General features: G+C 46.6%; 1 protein-coding gene across 5 annotated transcripts in view; it reads right to left on the bottom strand.

The window, feature by feature from the left end:
* The window catches only part of casz1 (castor zinc finger 1), a 70318-nt gene that overhangs the window by 23385 nt on the left and 25185 nt on the right, over positions 1–21748 (bottom strand). For 2 of the 5 annotated variants that reach the window (XM_029155182.3, XM_029155183.3), the window contains exons 1-3: positions 19626–19775; positions 6167–6727; positions 532–1432 (exon numbers count right to left, since the gene is read on the bottom strand). In XM_029155182.3, the coding sequence (XP_029011015.1) occupies positions 532–1432; positions 6167–6727; positions 19626–19704 (1541 nt within the window). In that variant the 5' untranslated portion in view covers positions 19705–19775. Of the gene's footprint in view, positions 1–531; positions 1433–6166; positions 6728–19625; positions 19776–21748 lie in introns of those variants that run through there. The other 3 variants (XM_029155187.3, XM_055510526.1, XM_029155184.3) reach the window with 2 other exon arrangements.

The following is a 21748-nucleotide window of genomic DNA, read 5'->3' as shown; positions in this document are numbered from 1 at the left end:
CAGGCAGTGGTGCGTCGGCCGCTGTAACTCGCCGGGAGGTTAGTCATGGCTCCAAAGTAATTAAAGGGAGAGTTGTTACACCCTAGCCAAACGAAGAAGTCAGTCACTTTGCGATGACTGTGCTAAATCAGTCTCCACGGAGTGCTACAGCGAGTAAACACTTCATGTGTCTTCGCAACTCATCATGTCGCGCTACTATTGGGCGCTATGCGCTATTTCACACTACATTCCTTTTGGCTGCTGTGGAGGTAGCAATTACCTTTGCGTTAGGCTAACTGACTCACAGTAGCAGTTAAGTGTATGTGAGCTCCACATTAGCTCCAAGGCGTTCCGCTGAGAGGCTATCAGTGTGAGGAAGACAGGCCTCTGAGCCCAGACTCCTCCATCCACCAATAAACTTTATATTGGAATCTTTACAACAGACCAAGCGACTCATTTTCAAGAGGTGTCCAGGTGTGTTAAAGGGTAGATTCTGATATTCTTTGTGGATGCTTGAACATTACTAATCTATATTTTTATTACACTACTTACTTAACAGAGGACACGGTTCCAGTGGTGATGGAGTCAGTTTTGGAGAAGCTGGACTTCAGGTAGTCAGAGGTGTTGAAGCCTATGTGTCCTGTCTGCTCCATTGTGAGGCCTGGAGCAATGCTGGCGCCGAGTGCACCTACAGCGGGGACACCAGCAGCTCCAGTGGTCCCCGGCGCGGTGGAGAGGACATTGGGCATGAGGGAGCTCTCTGGATTTCCTGGCATTAGCTTCTGGATGGTTCTGATGTCGTACTTCGAAGGACGGCCCACTTTGCCCGTCTTAAAGGCGATCGCGCCGCCCATGTCGGAGTTGCCCTCACCAGGTTTGAAGAGGTGCAGAAATTTGACGTTCTCCAGGTCGTACTTGGAGGGACGCTTGTAAGCGTTACCGTTCTGCTGCTGGAGACTCTCGCCCATTTTCAGCTTCTGAATGAAAAAGTCGTACTTGGAGGATCGAGACACCATGTTCTGCATGTGGGAGGAGTTGGATGGCTGAGAGGCGCCCAGCTGGGGTCCTGCTGCCTGTTTGTGGTCTAGGCTGGAGGGGTAGATCTGCGCCTCGGCCCCCGGGAGGCACCCAGCGCTCTGGAGCATGGCAACGCTCTTATCTTGGGCCAGTTTAGAGTTGAGGTCGTCTGGTTTGGGTGGGGAAGGATGCATGGGCCAAGGGAGGGTCTCGCCCGCTTTTAGCTTGCGTATGTACTCTTCGTACTTGGAAAAGCGAGCGCGCCGCGAGGCCTCCTCGCTGCTGAGGGATGAGGGGTCTGAGGTAGCAGCTTTGAGCTTCTCAAAGCTGATCTTCTTGGTCAGCTCATCCCTTACCTGCTGGTCGTCATAACCGAACATTCCTAAAAACTCATTCATGGTGTTGGCTGCATAGTCTCGTAGGGCAGAAGCTTCTCCTGCGCAGAGGAAAGAAGAGATAAAGTTAGAAACTGACTTTAAAGTGTGAGGACACCGAGCATCTAACCGTAGCCGCCTGGCATTACTGTAATGACTTTCACAAACTGCACATACATAAATTAGTAAGATTGTTTCTTCATTTGTGTAGTGAAACTCAACCCATTGCTCAAGTCGTCGTAATCAGTCGGCGAATTCAGGTCACTGAATCAGTACACTCAATGATTGCACGTCGCTGCCTATTGACTGACGCTTGCTCGACGGGTGTTGCTGCTACGCTTCCTAGTTGAAGTGTTTGACACAAGATTTTTTTGTTTGGCATCAAATATGTTAGTTACAAAAGGATTAATCTGGCAAAGTAGTTGCAAGTGTTTCAATTAATACAACACTATGTCACCTCCCATTTCAGCAAAGGCATTGTGATAATGGAGGACTGCTGCTGAAGTATATGCATCTGTATCGTGAGCAATGAATGTTTCTAATTGCTGTGATGCCGTGATCCTTGTTATTTCACATCTGTAGTAAATCTGACAACAGGAAAAGTGATTCTTGACTGTGAGCTGCACTAGCATCTGTACATGCCTGCCTACAAACAAGCAAGTCTGAGGCAATGCTCTTCCTGTTTGGTTGCACTGTAGGTGAGTGCTGCAGAATTTGTGGGTGACTGTACAAAAGGAGCCAACAAATAACAAACGTTTTGTCTGTGTTCGATGCTCGTTGCGTTGCAAATTTAGGTTTCAGTAATATAGTTTAAACAGCTGTGGAGAGACTCAGTGAGCATATTTGACAAATATAGAAGTGAACAGCATCTATTTATAAAGACTCTTAGAAAAGAAGTAGCTGTATAGTAAGTGCATTTAACTGCACATTTCATTTGATGACTAATGCTGAATATAATTATTATAACTATTGAATCCACTATCTGTGCGTGAATTATTGCACGTGAAGTGCATTTCATAAAGTTCCCTATGAATTTAAGGCATTCTAAAATAACGTGATAACTGTGTCACCTTCAGAAGTGAACTGAATGAATCCTTTCCTCTTTTTTACACATTTGTGAACTGAAACATCACTTTCATTTTAAGAGTCCATTAAATTGGACAACTTCCCCAAGGACATAGGCGAAATATAGTCAATGTATAGCTTAATTGCATTATGCGGAGATTAATTCTGGCCCATTAACTTTCATCCAGGTTAGCACAAGGGGTCACAGAGTGGGGGAAAGGGAAAAAACTATTTGGCCTGAAAGCTCTGGAGGCGCCGAGCTCTGCAGAACCAAGGCAAAGATACAGGGAAAGTGTGTGTGAGGGAAAAAAGAGAAGCCGTGAGGCTGCTTTTCCCCTGTCTGCTGATCCAAGTCAATTCCAAATACCTCCTGTTGTGTCAGTTTGCAAAATACCAGAACACAGACATGCTAGTAATACACCAGATGATAATTTCACCGGGGTCATTTAAAACCTTTGGCCAACTTAACTCATCCTTGGCACAGACACAAGCCCGGGGTCCAAAACCATTTTTAAAAATTTGGTTTACAGCTTCACTTGAGCCGGCTGGAGCTAATGCCGCTTATCAGCAGCGTAATTAATACGCAAATAGTTCTGTTCTTGTCTCGGATTTCTGACTTCTTGCTAAATCAGTCGCTATGCCCTGCTTTTCACATCTCCAGCGCGGCATGTAAAATAATCCCCAAATTTCCATTCACCGCGTTGGGGTTGCTCCTCTGTGCACTGACTCAGTATGAAAGAGTATCTGGGGGATCGAAAGGGCATGAAAAATTTAAGACAACTGGTATCGGGTATTTGAGAGGAAAATACCTGCGTGTTTGCTACAGAACATTTGAGCAAATTTACCATGTTTTCACATGCAATGAAAGCACAGAGTGACTGCACACCCAGTGTGTGGTCCTGTACGGTTCCACTGGAACACTGCTGAGGGTGTTATGGTACTTTAAAAAGAGCAAAGGCAGGATTTCTGCTTTACAGGATTCATGTAGACACGTGTTTGAGAGCGGGTATCAAATTAAAGCTAAACATCTTCATTTAAGCGGCTTAAACCGGTGGTTCCTGTCATGGGAGCACTGACAACTCTTTTCTAATATTCTATTTACTTAGTGGTATTATCACTACCTGCTGCAAAAAAAAAAAAAAAAAATTAGCAGAGTCTCTTTATTCATCAGCGGAGCTATGTGGCAGGCTATCACCGAAAGGCAAATGATTTGACTTGAACGGATTATGACTGGGACCAACACAAGATAACCTGGAAATTAGCTTTGTGCTCACGTCCTACAGTATCGTGCTACCTCCTAATGTCATACTGCCACACAAGGCAAGAACCCATGGATAGTATGGGCCCCTGGTTAAGAAACGATACCCTGCTGAATAAGAAAACAACAATATTATAGATTTTAATGAATATATAGGTATAGGACATGTGCGGGCCACGGAATCTACAGCACAGGCCTGTCTTGTCTATATTTGAACGATTAGGCTGCATTTACCCTCATAGATATGATAACAGCATTAGGCCTTCATTGGTCTGACCAAACATGGCCATCAGCGGAGCAGAGGAAGAGGTGTCGCTGGTGATAAAGGCGCATGCTAGTGGCTAAATATGGACTAATCTAGAGTTTAAAACCCTACGAATGCACAACGTCCAACCGTTACACTGGGTAAATATTTTGAGAGCAAACCGTTGAATATCTCGTTTCTTTTACATCTGAAAATTTAATTCACGTTGATGTCAGTGCATTAGTTTAAGGGTGTTTGTTTAAATGAACGGCGTTCTGCTAATAACGAGTTGGTAGGAATAAATGACGGCGCGTGCATTTGTTGGGGCTAATTTGACAAAACTGTACGGAGCTTCAAACTTCCTCGCTGTGTGGTTAGTTAATTAACAGGCGGCAAATAGAGAGGCTTTGAAACGGCTTGAAATGAACAACAACCTTTTAGAGTGAACCCAGGATTGCAAATGGAAGTCATGGTCAAGCCTGTTTGATCCATCGCTATGAGCATCTCTGTCACTGCTTTCATAGCTTTTATTCGTTGGGCTTTTTTTTCCACTGACTGGCTTTTGAGGGCTCTAATACGACATCTAAATTATCTAGGAAAAGTATTCTGGGGTTTTGCACTGATAGGAAATCCGCACGATGCCTCAATGTGAGGAGTTAAATGTTTTGAAGGTCGCAGTTTCTCTCATTGATCTTGCAATGTTTGTTAATTACATTGTCACTGATGTTGTGAGAGATAATTAAGCCACTATGTTTATATGCATAATTATGTGCACTCCGCATCAGCCTTTGAAAGACAGCGGCGAGAGAGAAAGGGGGGGGGGTTGTTTTAATTGTGAGCTGAGCAGAAACATGGCAATATAGATGCCCTAGTTACAATCAACAAAGAGCAACTCTGTGAAAAAAAAACACTCTAAAGACAAGATTTGCAACTGATGCACTGTGCTCTCCCCACACTCTTCAAACACTCCAGCTCTGTTGTGAGATGTAAAGCAGTGAGGGAGCGGGTGGAAGGAAAGGTGCAGGCCTGCTTCACGGCAGTAGTGCATATTTACAGACAGACATTCACGGCCATGAAATATACGCAAAATGACTAATTTAAACCACACAGCCTTTTTTTCATTTGCCTCTGAACTGAAACCTGCCTGGTTTTCTGAAAAGCCCCTGCCCCCAGTTCCGTGTGGCCAGAGCCACTGCTGTACGGAACAAAAAAGACGCCCAGACAGAAAAGACCTGTGTACATGGCTCTGAGGTACGACGCTAAACCTAGATGAAAGGCCAGAAAACTGTTAAAGTCAAGTGAGCAAGCACAAAACAAAACTTGTTTTTTCACCGCAACAACCGGTCTCACGTGTAAATTGCTGTTTTTTTCTCCCTGGGCGTCTGTGAAACGAGCGTTATCTATTCATATAACTCAGCGAGGCTTTTTTTTCCTCCACTTTACAGCTCGATCTTTTGACTTCTGCCAGACAAAGGCCAATGTCTCATTAAGTGAGTGTGCATCTAGTTTCAAGGGTCACGAGTGTAGGACTGTAAATGGTGCTTTCTTATAAGATTGCTCTGACTGCTGGACGCCTCAGCTTTATCTATTTGATAATCAGTGAATTATACTGGGGGGAAAATCATGTCACAATTTAACTGGGGTCATTAGGAGTCATTTACACGAGCGCATGCTGTAGAATGAGGGCAACGTAGGATTTGTCTTTCAACAATAAAAGCAGAAATATCACAGTTGATTATTGGACGGTAACAACACATTTACTAGTTTAATAGCGTTAAAATTAGCTTTCTTATTTCTGAATTTATTTGACACTACAACTGTGTGTAACAGAAGAGCTCGAAGCAGTGGCTAAGTTTAGTGAGCTTAGGGAAAAATCAAAGACTCAATATGTAATCCTGGGTGTAATACGAAGCTTAGCCATGTGCTGCTGACCCACAGCTGTTGGGAGGGCACGTAAACGGGCCGCTCCAGCCTACACCATTTATGAATTTCTTTATACAGTTACCACATACTGACAAGTCCCTGTATTTCCCCTCTGCCCTGCCAGTTAAAGCTATTCATAATGTAACTCTAGAGCTTCCCTTTCCAATAATGGACACACTTAATTTACTGTGGATGGGGCAATGTCACCTGCCCTTTATCTAAATGTTTGCCCCTTGACGCTGTGGAGCACTAGCTTAGTGTGGGGTTGAGGCGTGGACAGGGGACGAGTAAGGGCTCGTATTGTACCTGGTGAGGAGAAAGGTGCTTGGCGACTCTGGGCGTCACTGGACGGCACGTAGGCGTCCTCTTTTGAAGGCCTGTCGTCAGCTTCTTTGTCGTCATGGTAACTGCCGTCCTGAGACCCAGCGGTGGCCTCTGCTTCGTCCGCATTGTCTTCCTCGTCGCTGCAGCCTTTGGGTTGCACCATGTACACGCCCTCTGGGGGGCCGTCTTCGTCGTGGCTGACTTTGAGTTCGTGCTCTTGCTCATCCTCGGGAGCGAGCGGCTCATCGCCGTACTCGCCGTTGACCCATTTCTCGATGGCCTCTCGTCTCCTCTGGTCCTCCTCCAGGCTCTGATTCAGGCTCAGGCTCTCGGGGAAATTGGTCTCACTGTCGTCGTAGTGGGAACTGCCGCGCTCGCTGTTTTCGGCCACGCTCTGCTCTCCCTCAGCATTCTGGGAGTTGCTGTCGAACACCACCTGGCGACTCAGCTTGGCACAGATAGCATTGAGTTTTAGGCCACCTTTTCTTTTGGCGGCCATCTTGGATTTTCCTGAGGTCGTTTCAGTGCATAAACTCCTTTCAGCTGTAGTAAAAAAAACAAGAACAAAAAAAATAAAGATTAGTTCGAGCAGTTCAGCATCGGCGGTAGCACCGCAAAAACAATCCAACCACTTTTTCCAGGTCCGTGAGTCGTACTGATTTTACGCATCACACTGGAAAAACAAAATGACAGAACAACAGTGACTGCTGCTATTAATAGCCTCCAAAAGCACTTAACAACAACAGCACGAGGCTAGAAGGGCACGCAGAGATACTGTACATGTCTGTCTAAGTCACACCTCTTCGGTCAGCTCAGGGTTTAGCACAGTCGTGGAAAAAACGGGGGGAAGAAAAGCGCAGGCAGCTGAAACCACAGGCAGATAGGTATCAGACCCCTACGGTACTACAAGCAGCAAATACACGGCTACATAATCCTTCACATGACAGAGCTATAGAGACACTGTGAAATGTTATCTTCACTCTCACCTCAAGAGGCTGTGGTCCTGCCACTGAGTGGGGGGCTGCATAGCATTAACTGTCAGGATGTGGAGTGAAAAGGCTGAGCCCTTTTGGGCTTTTTGGAGGCGAGTCCTCTATGAGGTTTTATCTTTAGCCTACACGCTTTCAATTCATTAGACAGAAATGTTTGTGAGCATTGCACATGAGCTCCTTCTGCACCTTCCTGTGTTTTTCTGTTCATGCGGCCAACTGAGCAAAACGAGCGCATCATGCAAAAAGTGTCGTAGTTCCTGTGTTTTGCATACCTTTACAGAACAAGACACGTCTCCCAGCGTGGCCTCCCTGAACAATAGAGCATGATGGAGTGTACTTTGGGGCAGGAATGGGTGGCATTATTTCAACCCAAGTGGGGCTATCTTTATAACATGTCGTCTGATGAGGCAGGAACAGCTGCCTGTGGCATTCCAGATCCAGAGCTGCCTTTTTAGGGCAGAAACTGCTCTCTGTTACCTTTCACTTTATTTCCAGAGCCACCAAAGTTCACCTTGCAACAGCCTTTTCCAGACTCAAAATCAAGGCCAGATCTTTATCACGTTGTAAATAACTTTAAAAAACATGAGGAGGAGGTAACCCCGAATAACACTCTGCTTAAGATGTAATAAAATATAGAAGTAATGGGGCGACGACAAGCATGTTCCTTTGTATTCTGTGTTTCATCCAGTAGTTATTAAAGCCTTGTAAGTTGAGACGCTGAAGTTGAAACAATGCCACAGTGGAGATATTTCACCGTGTTTAAAGTTGGATTGTGTTGGTTGAGATAATACGCTGCTGAGCAACACACACACACAATGTGAGCCGAGAAAAATACGTGATGCTAGAGGTAACAAAAGTTCCATCGTGACGATTCAATTCACTTTCTGTACCAATGAGTGGGCGCCTCTTCATTTTCCCTCAGCCATAAAGCCAAGCACAATCATGTGTGAGCCGTCTCCAGCATTATGTAAATCACAGCGGCGCAACATAAAATCCTGTTTTCATTTTCTTTTGCAAAGCTGTGGAATCATTAGAGGATATACAATTTGAAGGAGTTTACAGACCCCCCCTCCCCACACACACACACACACACACACTCACACACACACACACACACACACACACATACACACACACCCCGACAGCAGACAATGCAACCCCTGCTCCCCACACATGCTTTCTCAGTTACTGTATTTACATTACGGGCTTCCTCTCTGAAACAATGACTTCAGGAATTATGCAGTTTTAAGCAGGCCGTATATCAGTGGCACATTATGGCGCAATTTAGTGTTAGACAATTGCAGGTGAGGGTGAAAGGGTCGCCTGTTGGAAGACAGCAATTTGAAAAAAAAATAAGCTGGAGAAACTATTAGGAAGTGGAAGACATAAATTTTCAAGTCTTTTTTTTAGAAATACTCTCTAAAGGAAGATTGAGGTCATGTGGGTGTAGCTGTGGAGGTCATTTTTTTCTGTTGACTGTGTTCAGTATTTCATGCTTTAACTACTGGGTTCCTTTGCATTGCAACCCTGAGCTCCTTGTAGGAAACGACCTGGTTGTTTCTTTCCGCTGGTGCCTATTTACGTAGGATTTGCTGCTAACAATAAGGAACGAGACCAATTGTTACTGATTGGTTATCTAAATGGGCCTTCAACTAAGTGATCAGGCATCTTAAACACGTACAGTAGCCAGTGTTTTCCTCTTCAACATCGGCTGTTTGCTTTAAAACAAATATGATACTCTGAGCTTCCCTTGAGGGTGAACATGCTATGGTTCGGTGGTTTATGGAAGCTGTCTAAACTATTATTTATGCTGAGGGTTTCTGTCCACAGCAGCTTTTTGCCGTTGCTTACAATAGCGATTGCTATGGTAACGCTAAGCTGTTTACCTCAAGTCGTTTGTGTGCATGATAGCATACAACGAGATAAAATCTGCAGGGACCTACATGAAAGAACAACTTTTCCCTCTGGGACCTGCTCCCCCACCTCTCCAAGAGTCCACTAAGCACTCTGCCTTATTAATGAATATCAGAAAGAAAAACAACACTGTCACATGCACTGGATTTTATTTACAGTCGGTTTTAGCCCGGCGTGCTAATTGTCAAGGAGGAGACACCTCAGTAAGCACCGCGAGTTGAAAAAATAAGGCAGGTTTGAATCTGAGCACAACAGCTGAATCTAATTTTTCGACTGCTTACGTTAAGCGTGACACTATTTTTACTGGAAACAGTGCAGGGCCACAAAGGAGCACCACATTCTGTCTGTATAAGGCCAAAAGCCCAGGAAAAAGTCAAGAAAGTATTTTGAAAACATTTGGACTGGACTCGCTCCGGTTCTTTTTCATCTTCAGTCAAAAATAAGTGCATCGAAGTTCTTGCGGGTGCTGGTTTTCGTCAGCGCTGGAGGACTCCGCTTGCATTCTACCTCTGTGCTGACAAACTTGCTCATCCGCAGCTCCAAGCCCCACAGGTCTTGTTGGGTTTTGATGCAGAGTCTCTGTTTGTGTGCCAGAATGATATCATGCCCAATCAAGTGGTGTTTCAAATCCTAATAACGCTGTTGGAAGTGCATTATTTGTGTGAACGTGAGCAGACTGTAATCAAGGCAGCTATGGATGAAGGACGTGGGCATTAAGGAGGACTGTGACTGGCTCTGCTGCTGTGTGACATACATGATGAGGCATCTGATGTCCAACAAACCTCAAATCAGACAGACGAGTGTAGAAAAAACGGAGCAACTCTGCTTTATTGTTCATTAAAAGTGCGGTGGTGCACCATAAAAACAGCAGCTCCCTGCTGCGCTGTCAGTTTGTGTGAAGCGAGTGCACAGGAGGGTCTGTATATAAGAGACGTAGATATTCAAACCGAAGCTTATCTCTTCATCTAATCAAACACAGGTACGAGGCTTGCTGGAGATTCCTGCTGAGTTCCAACATGACTGACACAGGTACAAACCCCCTGCAATATCAGCACTTAATTAATACAAACAGGGTCTGGGAGACGTCTGCTCGGCTCAGGGTTATTCTACAATATGTAACCGAGAGTTGCTTTAAAAAACCCAGGTTATAACTTTACGGATAGATTTGGCAGAATAATCCACAAGGCTGCAGCCCCCTGTGTGTAGATCAGTGAACCCTCTGTGTTTCTGGATCTCCAGGGAGATGTGTATGTGGGAGAGTATGTGTGAATCACTGAGCCACAGATAGACAAACATACACAGACACACTTCAAAATTACCACGTTTTGTCAAATAAATTTACGGTTGCAGGAAAAGAATGTTTTCCTCTTCTCTCTCTCTCTCTCTCTCTCTCGCTCACTCGCTCTCTCGCCGGCATGATCGAGAGGTTGCGGCAGCCGCGGGGAAGTCAAGCGGAAAGCCACTGATGGACAACTACGCCATGACACCCGGACCCTAGCATCTGGCCCCTCTCTCACTTTTATTACACAAGAATAACAATAAGCAGGTCGCCGACCCCGCAGCGAGATTTTGCCAGAGTTTTCCAACAGTCGGTGCAGCCGATGCTGAGAAATTTCCATTTTTCCGCATGCATATTTAATTGAGTTTTGTCCCAGTGGTGCGGAAATGATTTGTTTTTTGCTCTCTGTTCACTTGACTCCTCTTCGGAGTCGCTAACCCTGATTAAGACGTTCCCGTTAATTTCCCAGCGCACACCTTTTTTTTGTGCATTAATGGTTCTGATCGTCTAATTAAAACTTCTCAGCTCGGCTGCTGATCACCGCTCGTTGTGCCTCTGACCTGAAGTTTTAATTGCCGCATCAGAAGCGATAATAATAATTTTGAGGTTCTGATGATTAAAAACAATGACATTGCCAACGAGTTGATAGATGGGGGGTTTGGGGGGGAACAACTGAACAGAAATTTATGTAGAGGAGGAATTTAGAAAGGGACTGTAGAGGTGGGTCTGCACTCAGGGATGGGGGGGACGATTGTAGGGGATCAGTGGGAGGAAGGAGGTGGCACAGAGCACGAAAGTCTCCCAGCCTGAAGAAACTGGCTCGACTGGGACTTCTCCACCCCAATCTAAGTGTGCCACCGACTGATCCGCAGCACTACTCACTTAGCAGGTTTGCCAGGTTGGGGGAGAGAGAGAGCGAGCGAGAGAGCAATAAAGGAGCATAAAAGATGACAAAGGTCCAATAGCCTCTGCTTATTTTCATAAAAAGATAATAGCACAGTAGGTGCAGTACAAAAGGCACATTGTTCATAGTGTGAGTGCACGGAAAAAACCTAGTGACTCTCCCATAAAACACGATACTGAAGAGATGAATATGATACACAGATTACTGTCAAAACAGCAGAAGTGAGTTGCTTGTGATCTTCTTTGAAACCTTTGCTACTGTACTGTACAGTAATGCGCTGATAGGAAATGAGTGGGGCGCCCAGGAAACCGCCACCAGCATATGTCACATTTTGTTCTTTTTAAAACACTGGATTTCAAATAGATTTTTTTCCCTTCCACTCCAGGATCGATGCGTTGCTGCTGTGCACAGTGCACATGCATTGATGCTCGCGCACGCACGGACGTACCATAGACTGTGGCTGCGCTAGCCGTCTTCTCTCCCTGCCCCCTCCCCTCCCCTTGTCCCTCTCTCTCACAAATCTATTTTATTATTAATCAGTTGGTTGCACATCTGCCTGCTTGTTGGGTTTTTTTCTATCAATAAAGCACTTATTGCTTTTAGTCTAGAATGTGACCTTGCACCACGCGCGCTGTCTTTCTGGGGGTGTCGACCTTGAAGGACCCGTTTGGACTATTTCACTCCGGCTCCGTCCACGGGCTGTTATCCAGCGCGAGCCCTCAGCCGAGCGCCGCGCTCCCGTCACGCCGCCGCCGAGCACAAACAAGATGCTGCGGGACAAAGGCAGACACACACCGACTGCACGAGACAATGGCTGAAGAAAACAATGTATGTTTCAAGTGCAGGCGGAAGGGGAAAGATGTTGAACTTGAGGGCAATCAGGCAGGAAAGTAGAAATGTAAGGACAAACACGCCCTCCAGCTTCATCACAAACAGGGTAATTATGGTGTTTTCCAGAACAGAGGACAAGTTGCCTAAAAGGTCTAAGGGAGGAAAAAAGCTCTGACATGAGTGACAAGAAGCATTGTGACAGCCACGCACCAAAACAGCCAACTTTCATTCACTTTGCTGCTCAGGGTAATTCATGGGACGCTCGGCCGACTGGTTAAAATTGTACACCGAATCTGGACTCGCAGCTGGCGCCAGACGCAGCCCTCGTTTGTGAGCGTCGGCGTTGCGGGTGGGGGGTTTCAAGGCACCGGGGGTGAATGAGCACGCGACCCCCCTGTCCCTCCGTGGCGCTGCCCGTGCTCAGAGCAGCAGCGAGGCAGCGCCAGCGGGCTCAGCGGTGCACCTCTCGAGGGCCCTTGAGCTAATATCTGTGCAGATTAACTGCTTCAGTTGTATTTTGGTCACGGGGATCTCTCTTTGCCTGCTGCGACTTGTTGGGGGGGAGGAGGGGGGAGGTAGACGCGCGTCCATGGGCTCCGGCGCTGATCACCTGGCAGGTCGCGACCCCTCAGCCCCGTGTGTCATTACACGTCATTGTCTGGAGGGGTGTGTGTATTGGATCCGAATCTGGGGCCGGACTGAGCGAGTCACCCCCCCCCCTCCCCTCCGCCGCCTGCCTCGCTACAGGACACACGCGCAGACAACCCTCCGGGGTAAACCCAGCACATGCTGCTCCATTAGTTATCAATTAAGTCTGGAAAGCTCCACCTGGCCTCCACGCGAGGAGGCGGCGGCGGCGGCGGGCACGCGTAGGTACAGTAGCGCCCCTCGCACCAGGAAGCGGAGGAGAGCGTGTCTCATTTTGACTGAGTGTGGATGACAGAGTGTGTTTGTGCGTCCGTGCGGGTGGCACTTTTGTCCATGAGGTTAACCTTGATATGAGGCCCTGTCAGGCCAGATAATGTCAATCAATGACAAGCCCTCACAGATAACCCCTAATGTGAAGCCTAAAAAGCAAAGCCGTTTAGATCTTTAGACATGCCCCCTTTCACCAGCATATGAATTGCTTTACAAGGAAATGAGCTGTGGCATTTCTTTAATAAGACTCTTAAGACATTTTGACAGCATATAAGGCCCGCTGCCGTTCGAAAAAATTAAATACAACCCCTGCTGACAAAGGCTGCTCACACGGCGATGGACAGATCCACATCCCTGTTAAGTACAGGAGAGGCAGAGACATGTGGGGGGGTGGACCCTTCTCTTCTCTTTTCCCAAGCTCCCAGGGACTTCTTAATTGATTTCCAAGGTTACGTTTTAAATTTGTTTTCAAGATACGGCAACCTTGAGAATGAGAGTGCAAGTCGATGTTTTTCAGGCAATTTCCCTAAATTCGGCCCCGTTCGGAATGCGTGCATCAGATCTGCTTGACCTCCTTCCCCTCCCCACCTCTGCCTTGCCTTTAATCGTTTCCTCCTCTCCTCGGGAAGAAAGGAGGAGGTGACATTAACCCCAAAAAGCGCGTATTTCCAGACAGGATGCCTGCGCTGACAACATCGATCCCTGGCTACCATTAAAACATTTGCTCTGCCTGACAGACTTTTCCTCTTTTGGACTTTATCCGCGGTAGAATGAGTCACAGGTGCCTGGTAAAATGTCATCCTGGGCGTTTGTCTACCTGCCCCAATGCGACTTGCAAATCTTGCAAACAACGTGACACTTTTGAAGCTCTTTTTTTTCTAATGTATTCTTCTTGGGAAGCACAATTAAATTTTAAACGAAATGCATTCTCTGTAGGACCAAGAGAGGAAGTGATGGGGATGCGTCTTCCTGCTGGTGGGATTTGCATTTATAAACCTTGTGGCTACGACTCCTCTGTCAGAACTTCACTTTGTTTCATTTTACTTTTCTGATCAGTGAGACAGAAGCTACACTGTCTTAAAGACTCTGCATGTGTGTGTGTGTTCACTGTAAACACGTGCGGTATGTTAAGTGTCTAGAACCACGGTGTGTGTGTTGTGCACCTGGTTGCAGCCTTGTAGACAGCAGGGTTTTGTGCTCTGCTCTCTCCTTCTGCTCCGCTCGCTCTAGTGTCTGCAGGTCACGTCATTTGCTCTGAGATGCCGTGCCGTCAAACAGACACGCGAAGGCTTCCGCGCACGCAGGTCAGGACGGATCCACGGCGAGGGTAAACACGAGGCTGCGTGAGTGACAGCGCTGGAAAAGTGCGCTTTACCAAAAAGTTCAATGTCAACTGGGGGCGGAACTAAACGTGGCACTTTTCACCTAAAACAGGAACATTCTTGTTTCTGGGAGTTCAGTGGAGGGAGGAATGTGCCGTGACTGAATTTGAAGGTGTGATAAAACGACACTCACAATGAGAGAGAGAGAGAGAGACAGAGAGAAAGAGAAGAAAAATGACTGTGAAGCTGCTTTACAGGAAAAAAAAGAATGCTGTCTATTTTGGGTGTCAGTATACAAAAGGAAGTGCTGCGAAGTTGACTCAAACAAATAAATTTGCTTTTGATAAAACCACAGCATCTACTTTTGCATTCTACACCACTTTGTTTCCTGCATCTTTATCTTCATGCCTTACCACATTTGTGAGAATAAATTGTCAAGCCCAAACAACTGACTGTGTTCATGGTGCAGTGCTGATGTTTAAAATGTAATTTAATTTGAAAAGTGGCAGGTTAGGGGAAAAGCTCGGCAGCGCGCCGCATCCAGCTGCCCGTTTTACATTTCTGCAACATTAATATTCCTCTTATTATTATTTTAAAGTGAAAACGGATACTCTGTTGAAGTGCAAATCTGATGAATTACGGGAGCAGATTGCTGCTATTAATAATTAAAGCCTATTTTATAAATATTCAGGTCTGTCATGCATCTAATAATGAACGCTTTAGAGGAGGTTACTTCCCGTGCGCATCCTAATGTGTCAGAAATATCACTTTTAATCACGCTCGTGTCAGTGAGTGCTGAGCTTCAACCTGCCAAAAATCCCCGGCAAATCAAGGAAACTCAGCTGGCCCACTCCGGCGCTCATCACCGACCTTCCGTTCCCGCTGTTCCCGCGCGGTCCCGGCTCTCCTCCTGCCCCGCGTGCAGAGGTGGCGGGCACCTCTCCGCTTTCTCGCCGTGGTAATTTGAATGGAGAATAATGCATCGGCAGCACTCTACCTTCTGGACACACCTAGTCCCAGCGCTACCGCTGCCATATGCTGTGTTGATACATATTCATAACACTTGCTCGTGTGTTGAGTGTCGGTGTGCAATGAGGCTTAAATGAGTGTCTCGCAACTTCAAATGGAGACGAGGGGGAGAAAAAAAAGGCCGGCACAAAGAAAGTTGGGCCGCGCTTCCCCTTTTATTCCACTTTCCTTCCTTCCTTTGGCTGATTCTGAACATCCCAGAATGGGCACTGCCTTCAAGGCGCCGCGAGAGGCGGCGACTGTCAAACTGTGGATGAACTGTGCTGTCAGGTGGTCTCTCTGGTGGGGTGAGGACTGTGGCACTGCACCACGACCTCCGTGCACCCCGGCAGTAAATACACACGCAGCCAGATAGCGCTCCACACACGCAGCGCACTAAGATTAACGCTGTCAGAGCTGCAGCGATACCCCGTCATTATCTGCGCACGGGGCCTCCTTCGTGCGCTCGCCCGCCTCACTGTCCTCTCGGCTGCTTCTCTGTATAGGTAGTAATTACTAAAGCTAACATTTCTTGCTCTCTGTGCCTCCGACTACCCTCGACTTCCCCATTATTTGGTTCTCGTTTTGCTGTGCCAGCCTTGTGCCAAGCAGTCACACGGCTGCAGACATGCTGCTGGTCACTGTGTATGTTGGAGAGCCGTGTCATGTACAGGATATAATAAAGGCACAGTGTGGTAGCCCAGCACCGCATTCAGCCTCCTGGGTCAAACAGTCAACAGGGAAGCGCTTGATGTAGCGCTGAAGCACTGGTTGTACTACACATTGTTGGTTTAACAGACTGGGATCAGAGAGATGTTCCCTCTTGCATGGCATTTTTCATTACCAACAATGATCTTGCTCCTTTGGCTTTCTTCTTCCTCTCCCACTGGAGCTGTGGCTTTATCAAAGGTGATAGCTTGCTCTGGCGCATTTTCTCAAACGTCTTCTTCAGCCAGCCATTTCCCAAGATGCTCTGGGGTAAATGTCACTCATAAAAACCGGCAAAGATTTGATGGCGAGATCAAAAGAGTGGAAGGACAGCAAAAACAGCACAGAGATGGGGGGATGAGACCCTCCTCCCCCCATACAAGTTCTGAGGGTAATTCCTCCAAGCAGGGCCTGTGTTTTCACACGCAAATACAACTAAACGCCGGGTGCTGCCATGAGACATCAGATTGGGTGATTCTGACTTCAGAGGGCCTTCAGATGCTTAAGGAGTTGTCAGAGTCGGGCCAGAGGGACCGAACAGATAGAACAGAAGGTACCTGCAGGCTGTTAACAACCAATATGGGAAGCACGCCAGAAAGAGGGTCTCCTCCCAAAGTGCCAATCGGCACCAGATCAGTAACGGCATCCACCACACTGTACTAACTCAGCTGAAAACTTTGATCTGCTGAACAAGTCAACTGGCTTTGAGCCTGATCAGGCCTTAATATGTTGAACAGTTTAAAAGCCTGGTAATAAGACCAAAACAAATCACACAGTACAAAGACTGTGGCTTCAACAGGTGCCTTGAAAGTGGGAATTTTTGTGCGCTTTACTCCAGAGATCTTCATCAGCAAATCAAAGACTCGCTTCTTTCTCCCAAGACCTGAGTTGTGTTGTGACACGTCGAGCGGGACGTCCGCCTTTTCTCCGGTGTTGTTCTCGCTCATTCTTGGAGCATTAGGCTCACTCTAAATAGCCTCAAGGAGATTAGGCTGGCTCATATTCAAATGCACATTTCTTCTAAAACCCACTCCGCGAGTGGGCCCGAGGAGAGCGGCGCAGAAGCGTGGTCAGAGACGATTCCGTCACGTATGAATCAGCTGAGAGGAGGAAAGGAGACAGAGTGGAAGAGGGAGAGAAAGGGGCTGAGGTAAAAGACAAACAAGTGTTGGCTCTGCTATACGAGTTTAGTTAGATACAGAGTTAGTGCATGAGTTATGGCTAGCGAAGGGCTGAGGGACGCTGTATTTATGAGGGGACTGAGTGAGTGTTAAATCCCTGGTAAGAAATAAAGTCGTCCCTGAGCGAACGAGGGAAACATTTCACTCAGTCTAAGAGGTGCCTTGGAAAAAAAATGAAAGCCATCTCTCTTCTAGGGGAAGTACTATTCCGTATTCCCTAAAATTGCTTTATTCCTTAAAAATGCCATAGATCACGTCCAAGTGGATTGAATCTCATATCTGACTGGCGAGGAGAACTCTCCATGTGCATAATATCACGGGAGGCCGAAAGCCAAGGAAAAGGAAGAAGCTGATTCTTCTAAAATTGCCTGTGGATTTTCTGAGGGATATTTAGGTAAGAGGGGGGGGAGGGGGGCACTTGTTGCAGTGCAAGGGTTCATCCAAAACATACTTTACTGTGACACAAAGTAAACCTTCAACTATAGTTTTGTCTACCTATCAAGCTATAAGTCTAACCTTGATAAACATGGTGTCATTTTTTAAATAATGCAACTGAAATAGAGTCAAAGTTAAAAAGACAGATCCAACAAAGGAAAGGCACAAGGCACATTGTGTCATTCCTCCCTCCAAACCCCTGCAGTAGTAATAACAATTATTACTTAAAAAGGCTATATTTTTGCATTAACTTAAAAGGCTATATCTTTTTCTTTCCCTCCAGCCTGTGCGGCCTCACTTACCCTAAGTATCTTCATAAATCACCAGTTACTGTTAACATGTACTCCACAATTCAGTCATCAATCTCCTACCAGGTCAGAGTGAAAACAGAGGGGGAAATGTCTGCTTAGTAAAATGTCCCTCCTGTGACTGCTGCTACCACCACACACACACACACACACACACACACACACACACACACACACACACACACAATAACAAACACACGCGCCCAGCAGGCAGCAACCAGAGCAGTCCTATGGGACACGGGAGCGGTTGCCAGATCGCCACGGTAACGCAAGCCAAATTCAATTCTGACTTCACCTTTCACTCAGGAAGCTGGTTCCATTTGTTATAAAAACAAATAAACAGCAGGCGTGAAGTTGGGGCCCACCAACTTCAGCTCTGTGCCGTTCTCTTTTTTTCACCCTCCGGGCCTTGACCAGAGAAATCAGGCCCAGGCTGTAGCAGTAGGGCAGCAGACACTTGCAGGGCCGCATGCAAATCTGTGTTTATGTTCTCTCTCTCTCTCTCACACACACACACACACACACACACACACACACACACACACACACACACACACACACACACACACACACACACTCAGTATTTATTTAACCAAAAGGAGAAAATCTCATTGTACACGAGGAGGATTAGTCCCCTTAGACCGAGCCTCCACAAAGGAGACAAGGACTCTTTAGCCTTTTTACAACAGACAGTGTTTACATCACCAGAGTGGAAAATCCCTCAGATGACAAACCTCTCCATCACATCACATGTAACTAAACAGCCAAATCAATCTCGACCAATACCGCAAATTACCTCAAGGCAGATAGGAAAACATCTGCCCTTGATGTTAAAGTGCAGCGATTTTAGGTGCTTTTTAATAAAATCTATTTTTAGCCAGAACAATATGAGTTCATAATATACACATGTATATTCAACTCAAATAAAATATGTCTATGTAACAATCTAAAAATGTTTCTTCTGTAAAGTTAACTACTGTGTAATTAGTGGTGGATAAAATATTAACAGCCCTAATTAAAGTCAAAGTAGGAACAACACAGGGTGGGTAAACTCAGGTACAAATAAAAGTACATGTCAGTACAGTAATTCAAATTACACACAAGCTCAATTAAAACTACTTTAAAAGTACTTTTTAATCTCTATCAATCCAGTAATCTCAAGTAACTATTTACTAAATGCTAAATGATTAACAACCAGAATATTTATCTGTAAAAACACAGTGAAAGTACCAGGACATGTAGAGTCCTTTGTTTCAGTAAATGACCTTTAACCATTTACGATCATAAACGCAGCTGTAAAGTATCAAAAGTGGAACTGTGACGTGAAGTGCACAAAAGAAGTCGACAACTTTTAAGGAAGTGACACACCATTAGAAGTAATTAAACACATCACAAACATCTGGAGGTGCAAACGTGCGTTTGTGGACAGAAGCTAAGAGACATTTTCCAAAAACTAACATTACACCTGCTCCGTTTCCTCACTCTCACACCCTTTGACACCACCCACCACATCACTACACATGCGTGCCTGAGTCATGCCAACTGCAACTAGTAGCCGACCCATTCACCCCGTCTGTGTGTGTGTGTGTGCGTGTGCGTGCGCGTGTGGGGGAGGTGGGGGGAGGTGTGTGTGAGTCTTACCTGGCAGCAGACCGCCCTCTGCGCTCTGTCTCACCTCTCCCTCCTGGCCTGGAAGAATTCTCTCCACAAAGCAAGGCATTTTCCCCTCAACTGCTCTCTGCCAAGCCTCTGCTCTCTCTCTCTCTCTCTCTCTCTCTCTCTCTCTCTCTCTCTACCTCCCTCCCTCCCTCCCTCCCTCCTTCTCACTCCTTTCCTCTTTCCCACTCTGTCCTCCTCCCTCGCTGTCTATCTCTCCTCCCTCCTCCCCCTCCCCCTCTCTCCTTCCCTCTCTCTCTCTCTCTCTCTCTGTGAGCGCAGATGTCGAGGCTGTGCGAGTTTACCCACTTTACCAGTAGGGGTCCTTCATCGCCCTTCTTCACCCCACAGCCACATGGGGGAACAAAACACACACACACACACACACACACACACACACACACACACACACACACACACACACACACACACACACACACACACACAGGCCCCAGGAAAGGAGAGCCACTTAACGGGCGCCCTCCTGTCACTGCTACAATGAGAGCCCTGTGCTGAGCCGCACGGCCGCATGAGCCGCGCACATGTGTCTGTGTGTATGAGGGCAAGAGGGGGACAGGTGTGAAGTGGGCGGCGTGCACGGGGAGCTGGCCCTCGGCCCTTTGCAGCCTCGTACAGCCCTGTTCAACTGGGCCGGCCCCGGCTCCCCGGCCCCTGAAGTGTAGTACAGTAGTGACACGAACGCACACTCGCGGGCATATGAACACTCGGATTGACTTACACTGGGTCCCTCGGAGCCAGCAGCCAGCCAGAGCGAGCGAGCGAGAGAGAGAGAGAGAGGGGGAGAGAGAGAGAGAGAGAGAGAGAGATTGTGGACGTACACAGGCGCGCACACTTTCACTCCAACACAACACGGATACCCACACAGAACAACTGCCGCTGTTTGCTACTTGCTGCTGTTGACAGTGATAACATGTGCTTTGTGCCCTATGTCTGTGTGCGTCAGTGAGGCCGCGCACACTCGCGCACACACAAACACACAGCGGATGCCTATCGACTCTCACATTTCAGGCCTACCAGTTTTTTTTATTTAAAAAAAGCAAAGTGTCCTCATTGACACTGGCGTGTTAGATTTGAAGGCTCTCAGCTAGTACAGTGGGGAATTTCTAGTTTCTCTACTACTTGTGGGGCACTTTTCACATTGCACTATCAATACTGGGGAATATTAGCTGTCCGGCTGAAGAATGTCAGATCCCCGCTTGCCTTTAAATGAGGGCTCATTCTCCCGGGGTAAAAGAGGGATGATCTAACCACCGAGTCTAAATAAGCCTGCAATCATCTTACGTGAGCAACATCACGTTAACGAGTGGATTAAAGGTGTAAAAGAGCTGTAAATAAAAAAAAAAGGCAGCAGGTACACGCATGGAGTTTGAACACTCAAAGTGTGCAATAAGCAAAGCACACTGACTAATTCTGAGCATGAGAATAAACATTTCACGGAACTTGATCCCACATTTTTATCAAATATTGCCCAAGTTTTATGGCGGTTTATAGTGCAGCAGAGCTCTGCTCCCGATCAGGATCCTGCTATTAAAATATCAGAACCGTAATTATCAGGTCAAGCTTTGTGTGAGGACTTGTTTTTCCATTTATTGCCGGCAGAGGCCGGATAAGGGTATCTACAGTCACAACGTGATATCCGGGACCTGCTGTTGGTATCATTTGAACAAAGGGTGGATCACCTTTATTTGAGTCAAACAAAACCTGCTAATGACACAAAAATGGTAGTCGAAACTTGACAGACAGGGCTGCAACGCCCAAGCAGACTGTGTAAAAACGTTGACAAAGAGTAATAAAGAATAGGATGTTAAGAGAACAGGACACGGATGTTGAGTAAAGCCACCAGAAAGTGTACATACTTAAAGTCACGATAAGCTAATGAGCGAAACAGAGCTGTGCTCTTGGTTTGTTCTTATCACTGTTTGCATCGGTGGCAAATCTCCCTTGACAGCAAGACTGAAATCAAATATAGGTTTTTAAGCAGATGAAGGAAAGTCATTTGTATTTACAGGAAATAAGAACGATGCACTCGCTCATTATTCCCGCGCTGTGCTAACTAGAATGCAGCCCTTGTATTGGATGTTGGCGCA

Source organism: Betta splendens, chromosome 7, assembly GCF_900634795.4.
Source record: "Betta splendens chromosome 7, fBetSpl5.4, whole genome shotgun sequence".
NCBI classification, from domain to species: domain Eukaryota; kingdom Metazoa; phylum Chordata; class Actinopteri; order Anabantiformes; family Osphronemidae; genus Betta; species Betta splendens.
Note: the sequence above shows the minus strand (reverse complement) of the source record. Positions and strands in the feature narration are given on the sequence as shown.